Source organism: Hemicordylus capensis, chromosome 4 (genome assembly GCF_027244095.1).
Source record: "Hemicordylus capensis ecotype Gifberg chromosome 4, rHemCap1.1.pri, whole genome shotgun sequence".
NCBI lineage: Eukaryota > Metazoa > Chordata > Lepidosauria > Squamata > Cordylidae > Hemicordylus > Hemicordylus capensis.
The window spans coordinates 254,874,116-254,893,838 of record NC_069660.1 but is presented as its reverse complement, the minus strand read 5'-3'; the positions used below and the strand labels follow the sequence as shown (position 1 = coordinate 254,893,838).

Below are 19,723 nucleotides of genomic sequence, written 5' to 3'. Positions count from 1 at the left end.
AACATTTTGTTTCTAGCCCAAGGCCAATTTGAATGCAGTAAACCTAATGTTGTTTTCAGTTGGCAACTAAACTATAAAAGATTCTCAGTTATATTACTTTTAATATGGTAATTACCTTCAAAGCCCTAAGCAGCCTAGGAAAGGGTTACCTTGGAGAGCTCCTTCTTCATCATGATCCCCACCACACGCTTGAGAGAGATCCGTCTCTGGCTGCCACCAGCTCATATGGTAGCAACTTCAGGTTGGGCCTTCTCTGTAGCTGCTCCTGGGCTGTGGAATGTGCTCCCTATAGATATTTGAGGCTTAAGATCTTTAACAGCTTTTAGAAGATCCTTAAAAACACATCTTTTTAGCCTGGCCTTTAATAATTTTTAAATGGTTTTAAACTGTTTTAATTCAGTAGTTTTTAATGGGTTATTGATTTTGTTTTTACCTGTTTTACTTATGTGAACTACCTAGTGTCATCTGGGTGAGGCAGTATTAAAATTTAATTAATAAATAATATATATGACATCCAGGTGCAACTTTCCTTGGCCTGGATACAGTGCTTGGGAAGACTTCACCTGTTGATTTTGTCAGACAGCTGTTAAAAAGCACACAAAAAATAAGTCCACTCTACCTTGCCTTGGTGGTCAAGATACAGCCTGCAGGCCATATGTGGCAGGACTTGGACTTGATCTGAAAAACATATTCCAGGACTTGAGCTCTGATAGGTCTTAGTTCACAATGGGAACAATGAAGTACATCAAGGAAGTCAGTGTATTGTCAGTCCCTTTTTAAGGAGAGGTTGCAAACCTTGATATGGAGTTCTACTAAAACTTGAAAGACTTTTCTGACAGACAGGAAAGTCATTTAGATTTAGCACAAAATTAGTGGCAGAGAAGCTAGCAACGAAAAGTTACATGCAGGGTATAAATACAAGGTTACATTGCAGAGAAAACCTCAAGCACTGTCTACCTAATTTTTGGCTCTTAGATATTCTGGCAGATAAGCCTTCCAAAAAGAGCTATCTAGCTATCCCACAATCTAGCTATCCACTGGCTGTTATAAAGAGGGGAGTCTAGTGTTCTTTCTCTGTTAGAAGCAACATTTTGTTTATAGCCCAAGACCAATTTGAATGCAGTAAACCTAATGTTGTTTTCAGTTGGCAACTAAACTATTTACCACAACATGAAGTGCATGAAGGCCACTGTTCCAGCAGCACAAAAGGCAGTGTAACTCAGATGATGATGTACACCACAAACCTAATCCTGCAGCATTAAGATTACATGGCCTGGCCTAAGGTGGGTCATCCAATGATCTCATCTCCTGACCTAGAAAAGGTAGTAAGGCTATTCTCATGAGCAGCCAAGACTAGGCTAGGGCAGCTAAGCCTGGACTTGGCTGTCCATGAGAACTGCCGGGAGCTGAATGGCTCCCAGCAGCACCTCAGCAGCAAGCCCACCTAGAAAGCCCACCAGTTAGCCAAGGTTAAGAGCATAAGCGTGTCCTTAACCCAGGCTAACTGCTCGTGTGTTGGTGTCAGCTGCTCCCAACTGGTGCTGACGCAGGAGTGGGCTCCCAGCCATCGCCAGGGGGATCTGCAAGGGATCTTGTGCAGTGCATTGTGGGATCTCTGGGAGCCAGGAGGACACGTTCCAGCCCCAGCATCTCCAAGCTGCCTGGGGCAGCAGTGGAACATCTGGGTGCATGATCTGCGTTCCCAGATCCGGCACCAGGATTGTCTGTGGGGAAGGCAAGCTTCTGCAGCCTTCCCTGCCATCCACCGGCAAGCCTGCTCATGCAATTATGAGAAAGGGCTCAGGAAGTCTGAGCCTTGCATTTAATGTCAAAAAGAACTCTTTACTTTACTTTAACCTGGAGCTTTTACAAACAGGGCTGTTACCCCAAATCTCCTCCGGAACAGAGTGTGTGCATTCAAACACCAGACAAACGTACCCCGAAGTACATTCAAGATCCTTGGAAGCACTCCACACACAAATCAGGCTTCGTCTTCCAAATTCTAGCTTTTCCGGGTTTTTAAAAGGCTAGGTTTAAGAGTGTTTTTCTGAAAACAGCGGAACAAATAGGGAGAGGCACTGACGTAGAATCATTAACATAATAAGAGGGAGGCAACATTGTGTTCCTACCCCAAGGAGCACTCACTCTCGCTCTAGCTCTTGCTCTAGCTCTCGCTCTCCCAAATGGCTGGAAGGAAAATACGGAAGCATGCAATGCAAACCTGCACCAAAAGAAAACCCGAGAGCAGAGGGGAGGGGCTTCTTCCCTCAGATGCCATGAATGTAATTCAAAGTGGCTTTGCTCAAAATTTACCGCAGCACGAAGCCTTGTATTAATAACTCCCTGGCAAACTTTAAATGCTGAATTAAAGCTGGAGCTGCACTCATTCCCTGCCATTCTCTGCTTTATTGCCAAGTTTCTAGACCTCATCTTTAAAGCTCTCCACCCCTTTCAGCTGGCAGTTTTCACGTTACCTTCTCATGTGCCAATAAGTTTATGGGCAAAATACAAAGTGCTAGTTATAACTTATAAAGCCCTAAACAGCTTAGGCCCTGGGTATTTAAGAGAGCGTCTTCTTCGCTATGAGCCCCACCGGCCGTTGAGGTCACTTGAGGAGGTCCGTCTCCAGTTGCCACTAACTCGTTTGGTGGCTACACAGAGACGGGCCTTCTCGGCTGCTGCCCCAAGATTGTGGAATGCGCTCCCTGCTGAGATACGATCCTCCCCATCTCTCGCAATTTTCAGAAAACACCTGAAAACACACCTCTTCAACCAGGCTTTTTCAGGTTTTTAAAACTTGTTTTTAAATTGTCCTGATTATTTAATTGTTGTTTTATGATGTTTTTAATTGTTAATCATTGTTTTATGCATCATAATTTTTGTTTTAATTATTAACTGATTTTAATGGTGTTTTAATTTAAACCGCCCTGAGCCTTTTGGAAGGGGGGTATAAAAGTTTTAATAATAAATAAAATAAATAATAAATAAATGTGGTAAAAGTCTTGTTTACACTTACACTGGTCCCCACACAAGCACCTCAGGAGCATGCACAAGACTGCTGAGTCCATATTCCATTTACACAGTGGTGCCATTGGTGAGTAGGGATGTGCAAACAGGTGTTTGATGTCGAACAGAATATATTTAATGTCAAACCAGTTCAGTTCGACTGTTCAGGGTTGAACCGAACCATCCCCTATTTGGTCTGACCCCAGACCAAACCACCCCCCTGGGGGTTCCTGAGGTTTATTTTAATTTAAAATATATATATATATATATATACACTTACCCCCCTCCAGAGGAGTTGTCCAAGGGAACAGGGTGGGGGGGATCTGCGGAGGTTCCCCCTCCCCCCGCCAGCGTGGTGTAGTGGTTAGAGTGCTGGACTAGGACTGAGGAGACCCGAGTTCAATTCCCCATTCAGCCATGAAACTAGTTGGGTGACTGTGGACCAGTCACCTCTCTCTCAGCCTAACCTACTTCACAGGGTTGTTGTGAAAGAGAAACTCAAGTACGTAGTACACTGCTCTGGGCTCCTTGGAGGAAAAGCGGGATATAAATGTAATAATAATAATAATAATAATAATAATAATACCTGAAATCGGCCACTCTTCGGCTGGCTTTCAGCCTTCCCCCCTTAGTGTGGCATGACCTGGGTCATGCCAGGTCATGCACAGGCCTATTGCGCAGGCATGGTGGTCTCCAAAATGGCTGCTACACCGAGGGGGGAAGGATGAAAACCAGCTGAAGAGTGGCCAAACAGGAAGAAGGGAGGCCAGTGGTGAGAAGGGGAACCTCCACAGACACACACACCCCACCGACCTCAGACAACTCCCCCAGAGGGGTTAAGTGTAAAAACAAATTTAATTTTAAAAAATTTGCGAACCCCTCCACCAGACCAGACGGTCTTTCACGGGGGTGCCGGACCAAACTGGCCCAGTCCAGTTCAGGTCCAGTTTGGACTCGAGCAGAACTGGACCAGCCAGTTCCATGCACACTCCTATTGGTGAGTAACATAGCTGCTGAACTTACAAAACTGCAGGGCTGTGTATGTATTCCTTGTATGGAGGCATTGGTTCTCACAGCGGCAACTCCATGCCAGGGCTGCCCAACCACAAGCCCACCAGTCCCCAGACCCTCTCAGAGGTCCAGAGAGGCCCAGGCAACTTCCAGATTTTGAGGCCATTATAAAAATAATGTCCAAAAAATTTCAAATGTGTCCTCATGAAACTCACTGTACAAGATTGTCCTCACAAATTTTCACCTTGTGCCTGGGCCTATAGACTATGAAAGCCTGTGATGATGGCCAACCAGTCATCTCTTTTAGCTACCATATGAAGGCGAAAATGAGGACTTCTCACACAGAAATAATCCCTTCAAGACACACTTTATCCAGCACCAACCACTAGTGGTGGTTTGTTCATATAATCAGCTGATCAGAGAGGACACGTTAATCACAGTCTAATCATGCCATCAGAACCAGGGTGTAGCTATAATTGAGCGGATGAGTTCACAGAACCCAGGCCACCAGCTCCTGACGGCCCCCCAGCTCCACTCCTCGCTATTTCCTTCATTATCTTTCTCACTCTGAGGGGCCACCGGAGATAGGAGTGAACACAGGCCCCCTCTCCCCCAGCTACGCCCCTGATCAGAACAGATATATTTTTATCAATATTAATAAACACTAGCTGACCCTGCACAGAGCATCTGTGCGCTCTGAGGCCGGCGGTTACCTCTCCCCCCCCCTTCTGCCCCAGTCTCCACTTTCAGGTCCAGCTGCCTCCCCCCCCCCACTGCCACCTCTGCCCCCCTTTCTCCCCCCCTTTCCTGGGCCTTGCCTCCACAGCTGGGCTGGGCCTACCGCTGCCTCTGGCCTCTGCAGCCAGGCCTGCTGCTGCCACGGCAACCAATCCTCCTGGGTGCACCTCAGCCAATCAGGCCTGTCTGCTGCCCAGCCAATCAGCTGGGCGCTGGGACGCACATTCCAAGGCACACCCAGGAGAATTAATATAATAGATGTTTAATTCTTCAATGTGATAAAATATATATCAACCAAAACAAAGTCTTTTCTCAAATCACATTACTTATTTGCTTAAATTTGCAGGTATGTGTCTTGGGTTGTCCAGAGATGGGGAGGCGGGGGATGACTCTGGGGCAGCTATTCCAGTGGTAGTGAGGAATCAACGGATATGCTGCTAGTAGGTCAGGAGGCTATTACAGGGGAAGGGAAGTCAAAAATGTAATTGCCGTTTCCCCTCCCAGCAGGCCTACCACCTCTTGACTTTAGAGAACAGTGCCAGTTACCCACAGAACCTCACCTTATTACTCTGCAATGCCAGGTCAGTCCAAAATCATGACTTGATTATGGATGAAGGAGCCAACCTAATATGCATTGGAGACCTGGTTGAGAGAAGCTAATGGTTTGGTCTCAGCTAGTGTCCCCTCTAAAGTGTGCTCGTGTGCATGTACTCACACATTTTTTGATGTCCGCTCTGTTAATTTTAGATCCCGCTCAGGTTTAATCAGGAAGGTCCCACTTTGAATGCACGTGTGCACTCCGAGGCAAGCAGTGGCGGTGGGTCCAGCCCCAGCCACGTAGGCAAGCGGTGGCGGAGGGCCTGGCCCGGCTACAGTGGTGGCAGGTCCAGCCCGGCCGCGGAGGCAAGCGGCAGCAGCAGGCCCAGTCTGGCCATGGAGGCAAGGCCCAGGAGGAGGGGAATAAAGGGGGGGCAGAAGTGGCAGTGGGGAGGAGAGGCAGCTGGGCCCAGCACAGGCCGGCCGTGGTCAAGAAGCGGAGACTGGGGCAGAAGGTGGGGTGAAAGAGGTAACCGCCGGCCCCAAAGAGCGCATAGATGCTCTGTGCGGGGTCGGCTAGTAAATAAATATTTTCTTATGTTTGCTACACAAAGACAAGATATTATGTAAATATGTTAGACTTGGGCTCCTGTCTTCTTTCCTATATATTCTTCCTTCCATTCTTGCTCACTCCACAGCAGAACATCATGACTGCTGTTTGGAAGACAATTGTGTGAAGGCAGCTCCACATAGCAAGCCATTTGTGTGGTAGCTGCTCTTCAGTGGGCTCTTGCATGAAATCAGAAAACTCTCTTGAGCAGCAGACTTTTAATGGCTGCAGGTTTAACCCTAATCCTAACTAGGGATGTGCATGAACCTGTTCAAAGGGCCTTTTACAGGTTCAAACACTGGGTGGGTTCAAGGTTCAAAGGCAGGGGGTCTCACTTTAAGGGGGGAGGGTTCACTTAACCCTCCCCAGCTTTCCCCCCACTGGCGCTCGGTTTTGGTAAAAGGCTCCAGGGCGGCAGTGTACCTCCCTGCCACACCTTCCTTCTCTTTGGCCGGAAGTATCAGGCACGCATACACACTTCACGTGTGCGCTCATGCACATCTGACATATGCATGCACGATCGCGACATGCATGTGCACAATCACAATGTGCACATGCGCCAGATACTTCCACCCACTTCCGGCTGAAGAGGAGAAAGGGGCAGCAGGGAGGTACACTGTCACACTGAAGGCTTTTACCAAAACCAAGCTCCAGCGGAGGGAAAGCAGGGGGAGGGGTAAGTGCACCCTCCCATGCCCTTAAAGCAAGACCCCACCCCACTCCCTCGAGCCACCCCTGCCCAATCCCATGCACATCCCTAATCCTAACCCTAAGGAGCCTAGTTTGTTACCAAAAACAGGACTGAGTTACAATACCTTTACTGAAGTTTTCCCTCAACACGGTACCGTTTTGATAGTTTTATATTTACAAACACAAAATACAGACCAATACAGAATTGTGTGTGGCTTAAATCCATTGATTCAGCTGGACTCAAGTGCACTTAACCCTGTGTTGCATTAGAAGAGTGTGAAATGGTGCATTGCAAACCAGATAAAATCTCAGACCTAGCAAAGAACGAAAGTCAAGAATCAACACAGAAAAGGAAAGCAGCCAAGAGTGAAGAGGTGGGCAAAAGCCTGTGGGGTCTCTCATATATATATATATATATATATATATATATATATATATATATATAGTATTTTACTAACCTGTTCTCTACCACTACATAACTCTTTCCAAATGGAAGGCTGTGCAAAAAGCCAAAGCAAACATTACAAAATTATTTTGGAACCTATCAGACAATATAGGAAAAATGTGTGTATTTTATGGTTTGGGGCCACAACCTTCTAACTATGTTTTTGCATTGTCACATCCAAGTCCTTTTTCTTCTCAAAAACTAATATTTCCTCAAATGATGCCGCAATTTACCTTGGATAGACATGAATTGAAGCATACTTTCCCAATGCAGAAAAGAAAAAAAGACACACAAGAGTTACAACACGCCACCTAGGGGAGTTAGGAGTGCATTGCAGGGCAGCCACAAACCTCCAGCCTCTTCAGCTGTTTTTTATGCTGCCGTCATTTTCTGTGCTAGGTATTTGTACTCAAAGCCGCAAGCGCCTGTGGACGTTGTACTGTTTCTGACCTTTTTATTACAAGTGAATTGTGCTGAACACAGTTTTCCACACAGAGACTGGAAAATGTTCAGATAAAAACACTTTTCCCCCCAGAGAACACAATTTATTCCAACAGAGGTGAGACTGAGAAGAGGGTTTAAATTGTCTCAAGATTCTAAGAGAGCCCTATTCTGATTTCCCTGGTTTTGTATAAATCCAGTTTAAAGGATGCTTGTATTCTATTACCTGAGATTATTGCAAATTTAATTGCTAGCTGGAAAGGCAATTTATTATTGCTGTCTCTCTACTTTGATTCTCACAAATCAGGGAAATAAATAATTTCAGATATTACATTTACACCAGATCAAGAAAGCTGATATTCACTTCTTCTTTCTTAGGATCACATTCAGATGTTAAGACCAGGAATAACTCTGAGTCTAGTCTGGGGATTGCTGAGTCCACTTAGGAGGAGGAAAGGTAGCCAGTGACCCTCAATCAAGCTCCAGAAGGTAATGAAGGTTTTGTTGCCCAAGAACCACACATGTCCAGAAAGGGATCAACTTTGATGATCATGAGCAAGGCCCCAGCAGATGAGAAGAAACTGTGGGCTAATTCCCCTAGAGTTTCCCCCTAGATCTGCAGAACTTCCTTGCCAATGAATCTGGTCAGAGGTGGTTCACAGCAGGGGCATAGCTATGATTGAATTGGGGGGAGGGGCGCAAATGTCCCTGAGCCCTTGAGGGAGAGGGTTGCAGGCTGAGGGACAGCTTGCTCTTCACTTTCCTCCACCTGTCTTTGCAAATAAAAGTGTGAAGGCAGAAGCCCATCTTCACCTTTTGTCCCGGGGCCCACTTCAACCCCTGGGTTCATACACTAAATAAGAAGTGCTCATTTAGTTACTCAGGGGACCGGGTCTCACGATTAGTGAGACCTGGTTTCTTCGAGTGTGCAGGGAGAGCGGGCTAAGTCCGCTCTCCCCACACACAAGTGGGGAGGGAGCTCTGGGTGGCCAGATAGGCCGCCCACATGATTGCTGGCTCCGTGACGGAGCCGGCGGGGGCTGGGGGGAGAGGAGGCCAATTGGCCCCCGCAAGCTCCATCATGCCCTGCGCAAGCACGCAGGGCATGTTGGCGAGAGACCCCCGGAGCCGGGAGGCAGCTTTTCACCTCCCCGCCGGGGGGTCTCCTTGTGAGTTGGCGCAGCGTGAAGCTGCACTGCGGCTAGTCACGATCTAGAAAACCAGGTTTGCGGAGCACTCGCTCTGCAAACCTGGTTTTAGAGCAGGAGTTCTTGAGCGGGTTACCCACTCTAGAACCACCGGGCTCTCAGCCGAGCCCGGTAGTTCTTACGATCTGCAAAAATCGGGCTAGGCTCTCCTAGCCCGATTTTTGCAGATCGTGAGAGTAGCCCCAGGGTCAGCTTCTCTAAGAAAGCTGGCATGCCTACAAAGTTTTGTCAGAAGGAATGCCTGTTTCTACCATCACCAGGCCAGGCTGGGAAAGGTTATAGCCTGATGATACTGAGACTCTCACTTTAGCACCATGTAGGAACATATGAACCTTGACTTTGTTATAAATCATAGAATCATATAGAAATAGTAATAGTAATTGATCATACAGCATAAAAATACTAATAAAACATGAGATACACTAAACAACTTTCAATCAAAAGTTAACTATATAGTCCATAATATATGCGAAAATGACAGCAACCCAGTGATATGTTGTTTCAAATCGCTTTGTCAAGTGTCCATGTATAAGTTCATATTGTCTTCCATGAACATCAACCGTATCTTCACTATGACTTCAGAACTATGTTGCGGGGGAAACTTTTGAAGACATGGAACAAATCCTCTTCATGAGGAACTCCAAAATTTTCTCTTATAATGCAACACATCCAAATTCTTTTGCAACCTCACTCCTAAAAAGTATCTGGAGATTTTTAGGAGTCTCAATTACTATTAATATATGATTCTATGATTTATAATACAGTCAAAGTTAATATATTTCATTTCTTATACATTTTTTGCATTTATTGTATCATTGGATCTGTTGGGTTGTGATTTGAATTCTTTGTTTCAGATCCTTTTACACTAATTGTGTGGTGCTGGAACATAGGAAGCTGCCATTTGCAGAGCCAGACCATTGGTCCATTTTGCTCATTATTGATTATTGTATTATTTATATACAATATTTATATTTCACCCCACCAGCACACTGTGGAGGTGGTGGCTTACAATAAAATACAAAACACAACATGAGATACACTAAATACAATAAATGAGAAACAATAAAAGGCAACATTTATTTATTTATCAAATAAAACATGATTTTTTTAAAAAAAAAAACCCACAAGTTGCTTACCTGTAACAGATGATCTCTCTGGTGATCCATGTTCACTCACAACTGGGCCTTCTGAGCCTGCACAATAATCCCGTGGAAGAATATCAAGCTCCAAGAGACGCTCTCCAGCATTCTGAGGTGCACAGGAAGCCTCCGTTAAATTAGGCAGGAGAGCACCTTCTCTCTTAGTTCCTGAAGTGGCTACTGCAATGTGAGGAGAGTTGGACCAACAGAGTCCAGGTGAGAACTGATAAGAGACTAATACTGTGAAGACACACTAGCAGTGGGGTAGGTCTGGCAGGTGTTGTGAGTGAACATGGATTGCCAGAGAGATCACCTGTTACAGGTAAGCAGCCTGAGGTGATCCATGTTCCCTCATAACTGGGTGATTTACTAGCTTTGGAGACAGAGATGGGTGCTAGTGTGATCAGAGCACCTTTTTCAAAACCACCTGACCAAAATTAGCCTCAGCAGCAGAGCAGAGATCCACAGCATAGTGTCTTACAAAGGGTAAGTCCGAAAACTAGGTAGAAGCCTTGCAGATATCAGCCATGCTAATGCCATATGGGCAGCAGAGGTGGCCACGACCCTTGTAGAAGGAGCTCGGACTTTCACCAGTGGCTGAACTCCTTGCTGTCTATAGCAAGAGAAAATGAGATCAACCAGCCAGTTAGAGAGTCTCTGGCATGAGATGGGGCGCCCCTTGTTGATTGCAGAATAGGAGATAAAAAGCTTGTTGGATTGATGGAAGGATTTAGTGTGGTCCAGATAGTAGAGGAGACACCTACGGACATCACAAGAGTGCACAGATTTATCTAAAGATATTGAAGGGTTAATGAAGAAGGTAGGCAAAATAATCTCCCAGTTGAAGTGGAAATCAGAGATCAACTTCGGGCAGAATGAAGAGACAGGATGAAGGACTACCTTGTCAAGGTAGAACTTGTTATATGGCAAATCAGCCCTTAAAGCAGAAAGTTCACTGATTCGCCTTGCGGAGGTGATAGTTATCAGGAAGGCTGTCTTTAGGGATAGGTTCCTCAGGGATGAAGAAATAAGAGGCTTGAAGGGCACCTCAGTTAGGGAGGACAGGACTAGAGACAGACTCCACAGTTCAATGAGTTCTCATATAGACTCATATATAAGTTGTTAACTCCCTTAAGGATTTCTTAGAGTCCATGTGAAAGAAGATTGAATGGCCATCCCATCGCAGGTGATGAGCTTGAGTGACGTGTTGGAAAGACCTGTTGTTGTTTTTTCAGAGATGTCAGGTATAGGAGAATTTGCCTGATGGAGGCAGAAAATGGGTCAACATTATTTGAGGTTGCATAAGAGGTAAAGCGCTTCCACTTGCACATGTATTTTATCTTGGTGGATGCCTTCCATTCATTAAAGAGGATCTCATCTAGTAATTTATCCTCACAGCTGTAAGGTTGAGAGTTCCTAGATTGTAGTGGAGAATGTGTCCAGATTCCTGGGAGAGTAAGTCCCGGTGGAGTGGGACACAATGATGCTATCCCTTGGACAACTGCAGTAAGGTGGGAAACCATGGTTGTCTGGGCCACCATGGAGCTCAGCAAGTCTGCCAGGGTGTTCTCAACTCCTTTGATGTGGAGAGCAATCGGATGGATGTGCTTGATTAGACACCACACCCACAGTTGAATCACCAGGTTGTTGAGAGGCCTGGAGACAGTGCCACCTTGATGATTTATATAAGTTATGGCGGTTGCATTGCCCAAGTGGATTTGTATCACATGCCCCTCCAGGATAGGAAGGAATGTTTTTAGGGCTAGGCAGACAGCAAGAAGCTCAAGGAAACTAATGTGAAAGTTCCTGTTCCTGAGTGTTCCAACAGCCCTGCATATGTAGATTGCAACAGTGGGCTCCCCATCCCCAAAGGGAAGCATCTGTTGTAAGGGTGACTGATGGGGATTGGAGAAGAAAGGGGACACCCTGAGAGGGGGAATGAGGGCCAATTCACCAATGAAGGGAGCATAGGTATTGTTAGCCATTTGCTCTGCTTTTCCAGGTTTGGCTGGAAAACAAACCAACTCTTTAGTCTGCACATCTTCAAATGAGCATGGGAGACAGTCATCATTCAGGAGGCCATCAAACCTAAGAGGCGCTCAATGGTGCGAGCCCTTTGCTTGGGAGTGACTTGAACGATAGAGATCAGGTTGGTAATAGAGGCTTTCCTTTCATCTGGGAGATAAGCGCATTTTGAAAGCATATCTAGGACATCACGGTTCAGTTTCTTCAGGTTGACGGACAAGTCCAGATCTGTTAGGAGAGACAGAGTGCATTGAACATGAGAGTAGAGGGAATCTTTGCATCTGCCCATTGTCAACCAGTCATCTAACTAAAGGTATATGGAAGCACCTTGTGTGTGTAGGTGAGCTATAACTGCAGTCTGCATTCATGCATTTGGTAAAAACGTGGGGCACTATAGAAAAGCCGAAGGGCAAAACTGTGTATTGGTAGGCCCTGGAACCTAAGCAAAAACACAGGTACTTCCAGAGACATGGTCAGATAGTTATATGAAAATAAGTGTCCTTTAGATATAAGATCACAAACCATTCCTCCCCCGATAGGAGAGGAGGGATAGTCTGCAACGAGATCATCTGGAATTTCCTCAGGTACACAAACTCATTCAGCTTCCTCAAGTCCAGAATAGGGCAGAGCCCCCTGTCTCTTTTGGGAATCTGAAAAGTACCCCAAATAAAAACTGCTGTGCATAGCCTCAGATGGGACAGGCTCTATCACACCCTTTCCAAGTAGGCAAAATACTTCTTCCTCAAGGGTAGGAGAGTGGGTGTATTTTATACCTGTGTAAACAGGTAGAGTGTTAAATTCAATAACATAGCCCGAAGAGACTATGCTCAACACCCAGGCGTCAGATGATGTGTTGCCAAGAGGAAAGGAAAGGGGTGAGGCAGTTAGGTGGTAGAAGGGGTAGTAAAGGTACTTTCAGGACAGAAACATCAAAACGGCTGCTTGGACTGGTCCTGAGATTTTGCCCATTGGGGCAGAAATGGATGCTGGTTGAATGGTTTCTTAGAGGAGAATTTAGAGAAGGGTCTGAAGTCTGCATGCAGGCCATATAATTGCTGGTCTTTAAAGAGAGTAATGAAGCTGAATAGAACCTTCTGCCCATTGCATCCAACTTCCTGCCCTCTTTATCGACAGGTGCTGAATGCTTGCATCCCAACTTAGTGTTCAGCTCACAGTCCACAACCAGAGAGTTGGGAGGTGGATGCGTCAATAGAAAGGGGCAAGACACATCTTGCACCCTATAAAGGCTCTCCAGTGGCTTAGAGGTGGTGGTGGTAGATGTGACAGGAGTGCGCTATAAAACTTTGGAGGCACTGATTAGTACAGGTAACATAGGCTGTGCAGCCGGTTGACTTGTGGAAGCAGTAGACATGAAACAAAGACTGGGTCCTTGATCTCCTGGACTGGAGTATGGAGTTCAAGACCCAGGGCCTTGGCTATTTCCGTGACTGCACCCTATAAGACCTGGTCTCCTCCATGGGAGGAGGAGAAGGTGGAGCAGTCACCTGCTCATCTGGAGATGGATCATCAGACAGATTTTCCATTTGGATTGAATCTTCATCAGAGGAAGAGGAAAAATTATATTCACCCTCAGATTGAACTAACTGTGGAAGGTTGTGTAGGATTCAGAGGCTGCTTCATTTCCTGTGTAGGTGCTGATGGCACAGGAACAATCAGAGGTGGAGCTGCAGGAGCAGCAGGTTGCTTGAAAGGAGACAGTAGACGAGGTCTCCTTAGGTACAGGTGTAGGAGGTTCAGAAAGTAGGCCCCTCTGTTTCATCATTTTCCACCACCTGCAGTCCTTGAAATCGTACGGAAGACCAGGGGAGGCAAACAAAGTGGATCCCTGTAACAATCATGTCCACGGATATGACCGGGGTCAAGGACACTCAGTGAGCTTAGGTAATTGGGTGGACGAGATGAAAGATGGGGAATGGAGTAATGGAAGCATTCCTTCCAAGGGTAAGAAGGGGAGCATCTTAGAGTACTATGAGCTGGAGATGCCAAAGGTGTTTTTTTGGCACCAGTAGGATGGAAGCAGCATCGTCATCATCAAAGCATTGTAATGGAAACTCCTTAAAGGTGGATGCAGAAGTGGTCATAATAGTGGAAACAATCAGGGATTCCCGGCATAGAGCAGAAGCTGTCGAGGAAGCTGGAGAAGGTTCTACTGGAAAGCGCCATCGATCCTTGTCTGAACCCGAGCCACCTCTGTGAGGTGAGCATCCAGGTGAGGAAGGAGATGTCCAGTACAATTGGAGATGGAGGCAACATCGATACTGGAGACAGATGCATCATCAATGGTATCAATGGAAGATCTGGTGATCATTGAAGTCGTTGAAGGCCGAGTGATCGTAGACGTCAGTGGTGTCTTCCAGATGGGTAGGACTGGTTTTGATTGAGCTGATGTCGACAGTGTTGATGCTGAAGTCGACGCATGGTATGAAGTCCCAGAAGCAACGACAGTCTTCGGTATCAACCACGCAGGGCAAATATCAGGTGAAAATGTTCTCCAGCCTTGAGTCGCTGAAGGCAATGCCATATAGCAATAGCAATAGCACTTACATTTATATACCGCTCTATAGCCGGAGCTCTCTAAGCGGTTTACAATGATTTAGCATAAGACATATATGTGAGACATATGTCAGTGAGGCGGGAGCCCCCAACTTCGATGTTGAGATGGAAGATGCCACATGTCAGTGCTTGGACTCTGGTTGCCCAGCAGCGTCAAAGTGATTGTGCTTGTGTTTCTTATGTCGTTGGTGATGGTTACCATTTCCGGCTTCATAAAAACAGGGTTGCCATGGTGTTTCAAGAAAGATGAGGGTGGCATGCTCAATGTCGACTATCAACTGATATCAGGGCTAATGAGGTTGATGGGCCTGACATCAGAGTAGGGGGTCTCATATAGGGCGTGATAGATAGGGTGATCTGAGCGTGGTCTCGTATAGGGCAGCTCTGAGGCAGAGTTCCCCCCTGCTTTTTCACATTTGTTTTGAAAACGAAAGGCAGATTTTAGAGGAATTTATATTATGATTTCCCCCAAAACAAATTAAGCACTTCTCATGCCTGTTAGAGGACGGAAAAGTACCCCTGCAGGACTTACCGTGCTTAAAAGGTCTTTTTTGAATCCATAAGGCAAAGAATAGTCAAAGCCAAGCTGAGTCAAAAACAGAATAAAACACTGAAAACTGACCAGAATAGAGGGAAATCAGAAGGGTAGTCACTAAAACAGTCCAAAGTCAAGCCGAGTAAACAATCCAAATAATTTCTTTCACAGGATTAGACGGAGAAGAGCAGAAACTTTGCAATGCGACAAGCGCAGTGAACAAGAAGGAACTGAGAGAGAAGGTGCTTTCCCGCCTAATTTAACCGATGCTTCCTGCACACCTCAGAATGCTGGAGAGCACCTCTTGTAGCTTGATACTCCTCTGTGGGACTACTGCACAGATGCAGAAGACCCAGTTGTGTGGGAACATGGATCACCTCAGAAATCACAATATTGTTATTACTGACTGGCAGCAGCTCTCCAGGGGTCTTTCCCAGTTCTACCTGGAAATGTCGTGGACTGAACCTGGGAACTTCTACTTGCATATGTGCCTTAACACTGAGCTACAGCCCCTCCCCTATGTATTGCTTACTAGAACTACTTTCCTCAGGACATCCCGCTGCTCTGCTCCTGACTGAAACCTTCTACTTCCTCAATGCCAGCTCAGCCCTCAGGCCACAATATAAAATGCTCTTTTAATCTGTATGGTAATATCTGTATTGTGATTATTCACCAATAGAACTGCTTACAAGTAGGGCTGAGATCAAAATGTCAAAAACATGAAACTCGAAGCAAATTTCCAGGTTACCCCCTCGAGGAGAAACAACTAGGAATGTTTCAGGAGAAGCCAAACAAGTTTCAAAAAAACAAGTGAAATTTCTCAGGGGGGTTCTGCACATCCCTACTTTCATGCTAGCTTTATATACAAACTACATACCATTAGGACTGTGAGGGAGATAGTGAGCCTTGAAACACCACTGAAAAAAGAAGCAGCTCCAACCACAGCAAACAGTCCTGGATCAATCCATGTGCCATGTTCATCAGTCTGAATCCCCAAAATGGAAACCAATGTCAGACCAACGATCCGGCCATATAGGGCTCCTATATACCTGCAGAGGAAAAGAAGTTAGTGAAGACACAACTCTGGACAGATATATGGTTTTCCTTTTCTCTTAGTGCTGAACTTGTGCTAGCACAGAACCAGCACTTGTAGGGTGACTTCCTAGCCCTATTCACATGTTACGTTCAACACGTGGTCTGTACATGGAAACATTGTACTGTACACAGATCTGTACACACAGATCTGTATTCACAGATTATATTCAAAGCATGTGCAGTAGGGCACTTCCTATCTGCACTTTGTATTTTAGGGGCACTCAGGTTAACTGTTAAAATTAACACATGTACAGTCATTTACACAAATACATGCACGTGTACAGACTGTGTACAGACACATACAACATAATCCCTCCTAAATAAGCAAAAGGCACCTTATGCAATAGCTGAGCTTTCTTATATTTAGTAGAGGAAGCAATTCATCCCAGCATAACATCTCTGTAGCGGTTGTTGCTGGTGTCTAGGTAAAGGTAAAGTGTGCTGTCAAGTCGATTTCAACTCCTGGCGCCCACAGAGCTCTGTGGTTTCCTTTGGTAGAATACAGGAGGGGTTTACCATTGCCTCCTCCCACACAGCATGAGATGATGCCTTTCGGCATCTTCCTATATCACTGCTGCCCGGAATAGTACCAGGGTGGATTTGAACCGGCAGCCTTCTGCTTGTTAATCAAGCATTTCCCCGCTGCGCCATTAGGTGGTGTCTACTTAGGGTTTATTTTTAGATTGCGAGTCCTTTTGGGACAGGGCATTTTCTCATCTCTTTCACTAAGTAAATTGCTTTGAAAGCTGTTTTGTTGAAAAATGGTATATAAATATTTTGATGATGGTGATGATGATGATGGATGATGATAGGGCTGGGGCAGTCTTGCTGCAAGCTGTGGGGAGGACAAGCTTTGCTGGGGGTGATAACCTTACTGGTTTGTCACTAAAAGAAAATAAGAAATGTGCAACCTCCAAAGAAATAAATGTTATGGCAGAACCCATTGCTACAGGAGAAGAGAACAGTCTCGCTGTTTGATACTTTTTCTGTTCAATTTTTTTTTCCTTCTTCTTCTTTTTTTTTTGTTTTTTTGCGGCTTGCCTTAATGAAAGGGGCACTCCTGTGCCTCTTTAATATAAGCTCTCTCCCACTGGAGTGGTATAGCAGGGAAGCACTCAAAACCTCTTTAGAATAATAGTAACAATAACACTTCTTAAAAGTTTACAAACTGGCTTGGTGGGAGCTGCATTGCTAAACACTAGTTATTTCACAAACACTATCCAAAAGATCCCTGTGATCCATGCACAACCACATTCAACACAACATTTACAATCACAGTTCATTTTTTAGCTATAAAATGTTACAATTTGCATGCTGAAAAAATATAATACCCTCACAACAGGAAAGATCTCTGGTACTGGCTCAACAAATGTAGAATATTGTGATGACCCCCATGGGAGTTGTGGAGGAGAAGTCCTCAGATGAAGACTCAGAGCAGGGGGAGCAGGTTGAGACTCCGGTTTACCTAGCAGAGCCGGCGCTGACAGGCCTGCAGGCCCCTCTACTCCTTTCCTTCCTCCTCCTGATAAACCCTCTGAGGTGTCCAAAGTTGAGATGCTTGTCCCAGATCCCCAGCAGCGACGTTTGGCCAGAGTACAGGCTCAAAGGGAGGAACACAGTAGGTCGGAAAGGCTGGCCAGAAGGAACAGGTATTCCAGCTCTGACCTGGCTGCATCTCCCTGACAAGGCTCAGCTGCAGTGATGGGCGGGACTCTCAGCACACAGCCTGAGAGCTGGATCCGTGCTGGAAACAACATCCATGGTGGCCAGTCCTGACCATGCGCAACCTTAACCTTGGAACCGAACCTGTTTGTTTGGACTCACTGCAATTGTGTTCACCCGTGATCCTGGCGCCTGTGGAATTCCCGGTGCTGACTTTTGGCAATGTTTTTGGACTACGCTCTCTCTCTGTTCCTGTTGGACTGTGTCTGGTGGCCCCCTCATCCCCTCTGAAGAGAGGGGTTCCCAGCTGCTGGGCAGCCGGCTAGCAGGTCATTACACATATGTATTCAGCTAAACCCCCAATCACCTGGAAAGAAAAAGTGAGGGTTAGAGACAAAGACCCCCTTCTTCATGATCCTGTGAGTGGGTCTGAAGGCGGGCAGCAGCTTACCTTCCCCGCAGACGATCCAGAAGAACTGCTAGGCACACAGGTTGCACACCCAGATGAGCCGCTGCTGCCTCAGGCAGTGCAGAGGTTTCAGGAGCCAGAACACATCATCCCAGCCCCCAGAAATCCCACAATGCACTGTGCAAATGTGCGGTGCATTGTGGGAATCCCCCCAGCAGCAATGCCTGGGAGCCCGCTTCTGTGTCAGCACAGGCTGGAAGCAGCTGGCACTGAGACATGAGCAGTTAGCCCGGGTTAAAGGCATGCTCGCACTCTGAACCTTGGCTAACCAGCAGGCTCCCTAGGCAGGTTTATCACCGAGGCACCGCCAGGAGCCACACAGCTCCCAGCAGTTCTCACAGGCAGCCAGACTTAGCTGCCCTATCCCAGTCTTGGCTGCTCACGAGAACAGCCTCAGAGTTTCCATTTCAAATATCCATCATGCATTCTTTATCCTGCCCTTGAAAACCTTTTTGTAGAACCTGAGGTATAAGAATCAAGGGTTTTTAAAGGCTTTAATAAAAAAATACTTCCTGAGATCTGCCCTTTCATTTTAGTCATCTACTACCTAAGACCCACTTCCAGCTGTGCATCTAACCAAAGGAAATTTCCATACTTTTCTTATAGGAGACAAACAGGAACATCCAATTTGTCCAGTATAAGAGGCAAATACTGTAAGTGGCAGTCTTTGCCATCCATGGGTGATTGATTGATTGATTGATTGATTGATTGATTAAGTGCTGTCAAGTCGGTGTCGACTCTTAGCGACCACATAGATTCTCTCCAGGTTGATCTGTCTTCAACTTGCCTTTAAGGTCTCTCAGTGGTGCATTCATTGCTGTCATAATCGAGTCCATCCACCTTGCTGCTGATCATCCTCTTCTTCTCTTGCCTTCAACCTTTCCCAGCATTATGGACTTCTCAAGGGAGCTGGGTTTTCACATAATGTGTCCAAAGTATGATAGTTTGAGCCTGGTCATTTGTGCCTTGAGTGAAAATTCTGGATTGATTTGTTCTATGATCCATTTGTTTGTTTTCCTGGCTGTCCATGGTATCCTCAAAAGTCTTCTCCAGCACCAAAGTTCAAAAGCGTCAATACTTTTTCTATCTTGCTTCTTCAAAGTCCAGCTTTCGCATCCATATAGTGTCATGGGAAAAACCATTGTTTTTCTACCCATTCATGGGTAAAATGGTTTTCTACTCATTTACTACGCATCCATGGGTAACATAAATTAACATTTTTGTTTTAGTGTAGGCAGCCGTACATATTTATTTCTAGCATTTCTACCCCATCTTTCTATAAAATAATCAAGGCCCCATATAATCTATAACAATACAAGAAAACAACAATAAGTAGGTAATGTAAAAACAAATTACAAAAAAGTTTATTATCAGCAGCAGCAAAATTAAAAGTTTAAAAATGTGTCCTGGAAAGGCCTAATAGAATCAAATTGTACTCTTCTTATATAAGACATATGGTAATTATGGCTTGCTGTTTGTTGAAAAGGGAGCAGCAATAGGGCCAGGCCTATTTCTCTTGGAGACTTTGGAGTGTCATG

The 19,723-nt window shown here is 45.7% G+C and overlaps 1 protein-coding gene and 1 long non-coding RNA gene across 2 annotated transcripts in view; one reads left to right on the top strand and one right to left on the bottom strand.

Moving 5' to 3' along the window:
* Window positions 1-19,723, bottom strand: part of LOC128323221 (chloride channel protein C-like) — a 129,174-nt gene that overhangs the window by 77,796 nt on the left and 31,655 nt on the right. Inside the window, exon 11 of the mRNA XM_053245949.1 lies at window positions 15,837-16,008. Coding sequence (XP_053101924.1) covers window positions 15,837-16,008 — 172 coding nt within the window. The remainder of the gene's footprint in view (window positions 1-15,836; window positions 16,009-19,723) is intronic.
* On the top strand, window positions 10,191-15,565 carry LOC128325411 (uncharacterized). The gene is made up of 3 exons (XR_008307433.1): window positions 10,191-10,311; window positions 11,828-11,974; window positions 15,131-15,565. It is a non-coding gene; the product is annotated as an uncharacterized LOC128325411 (long non-coding RNA).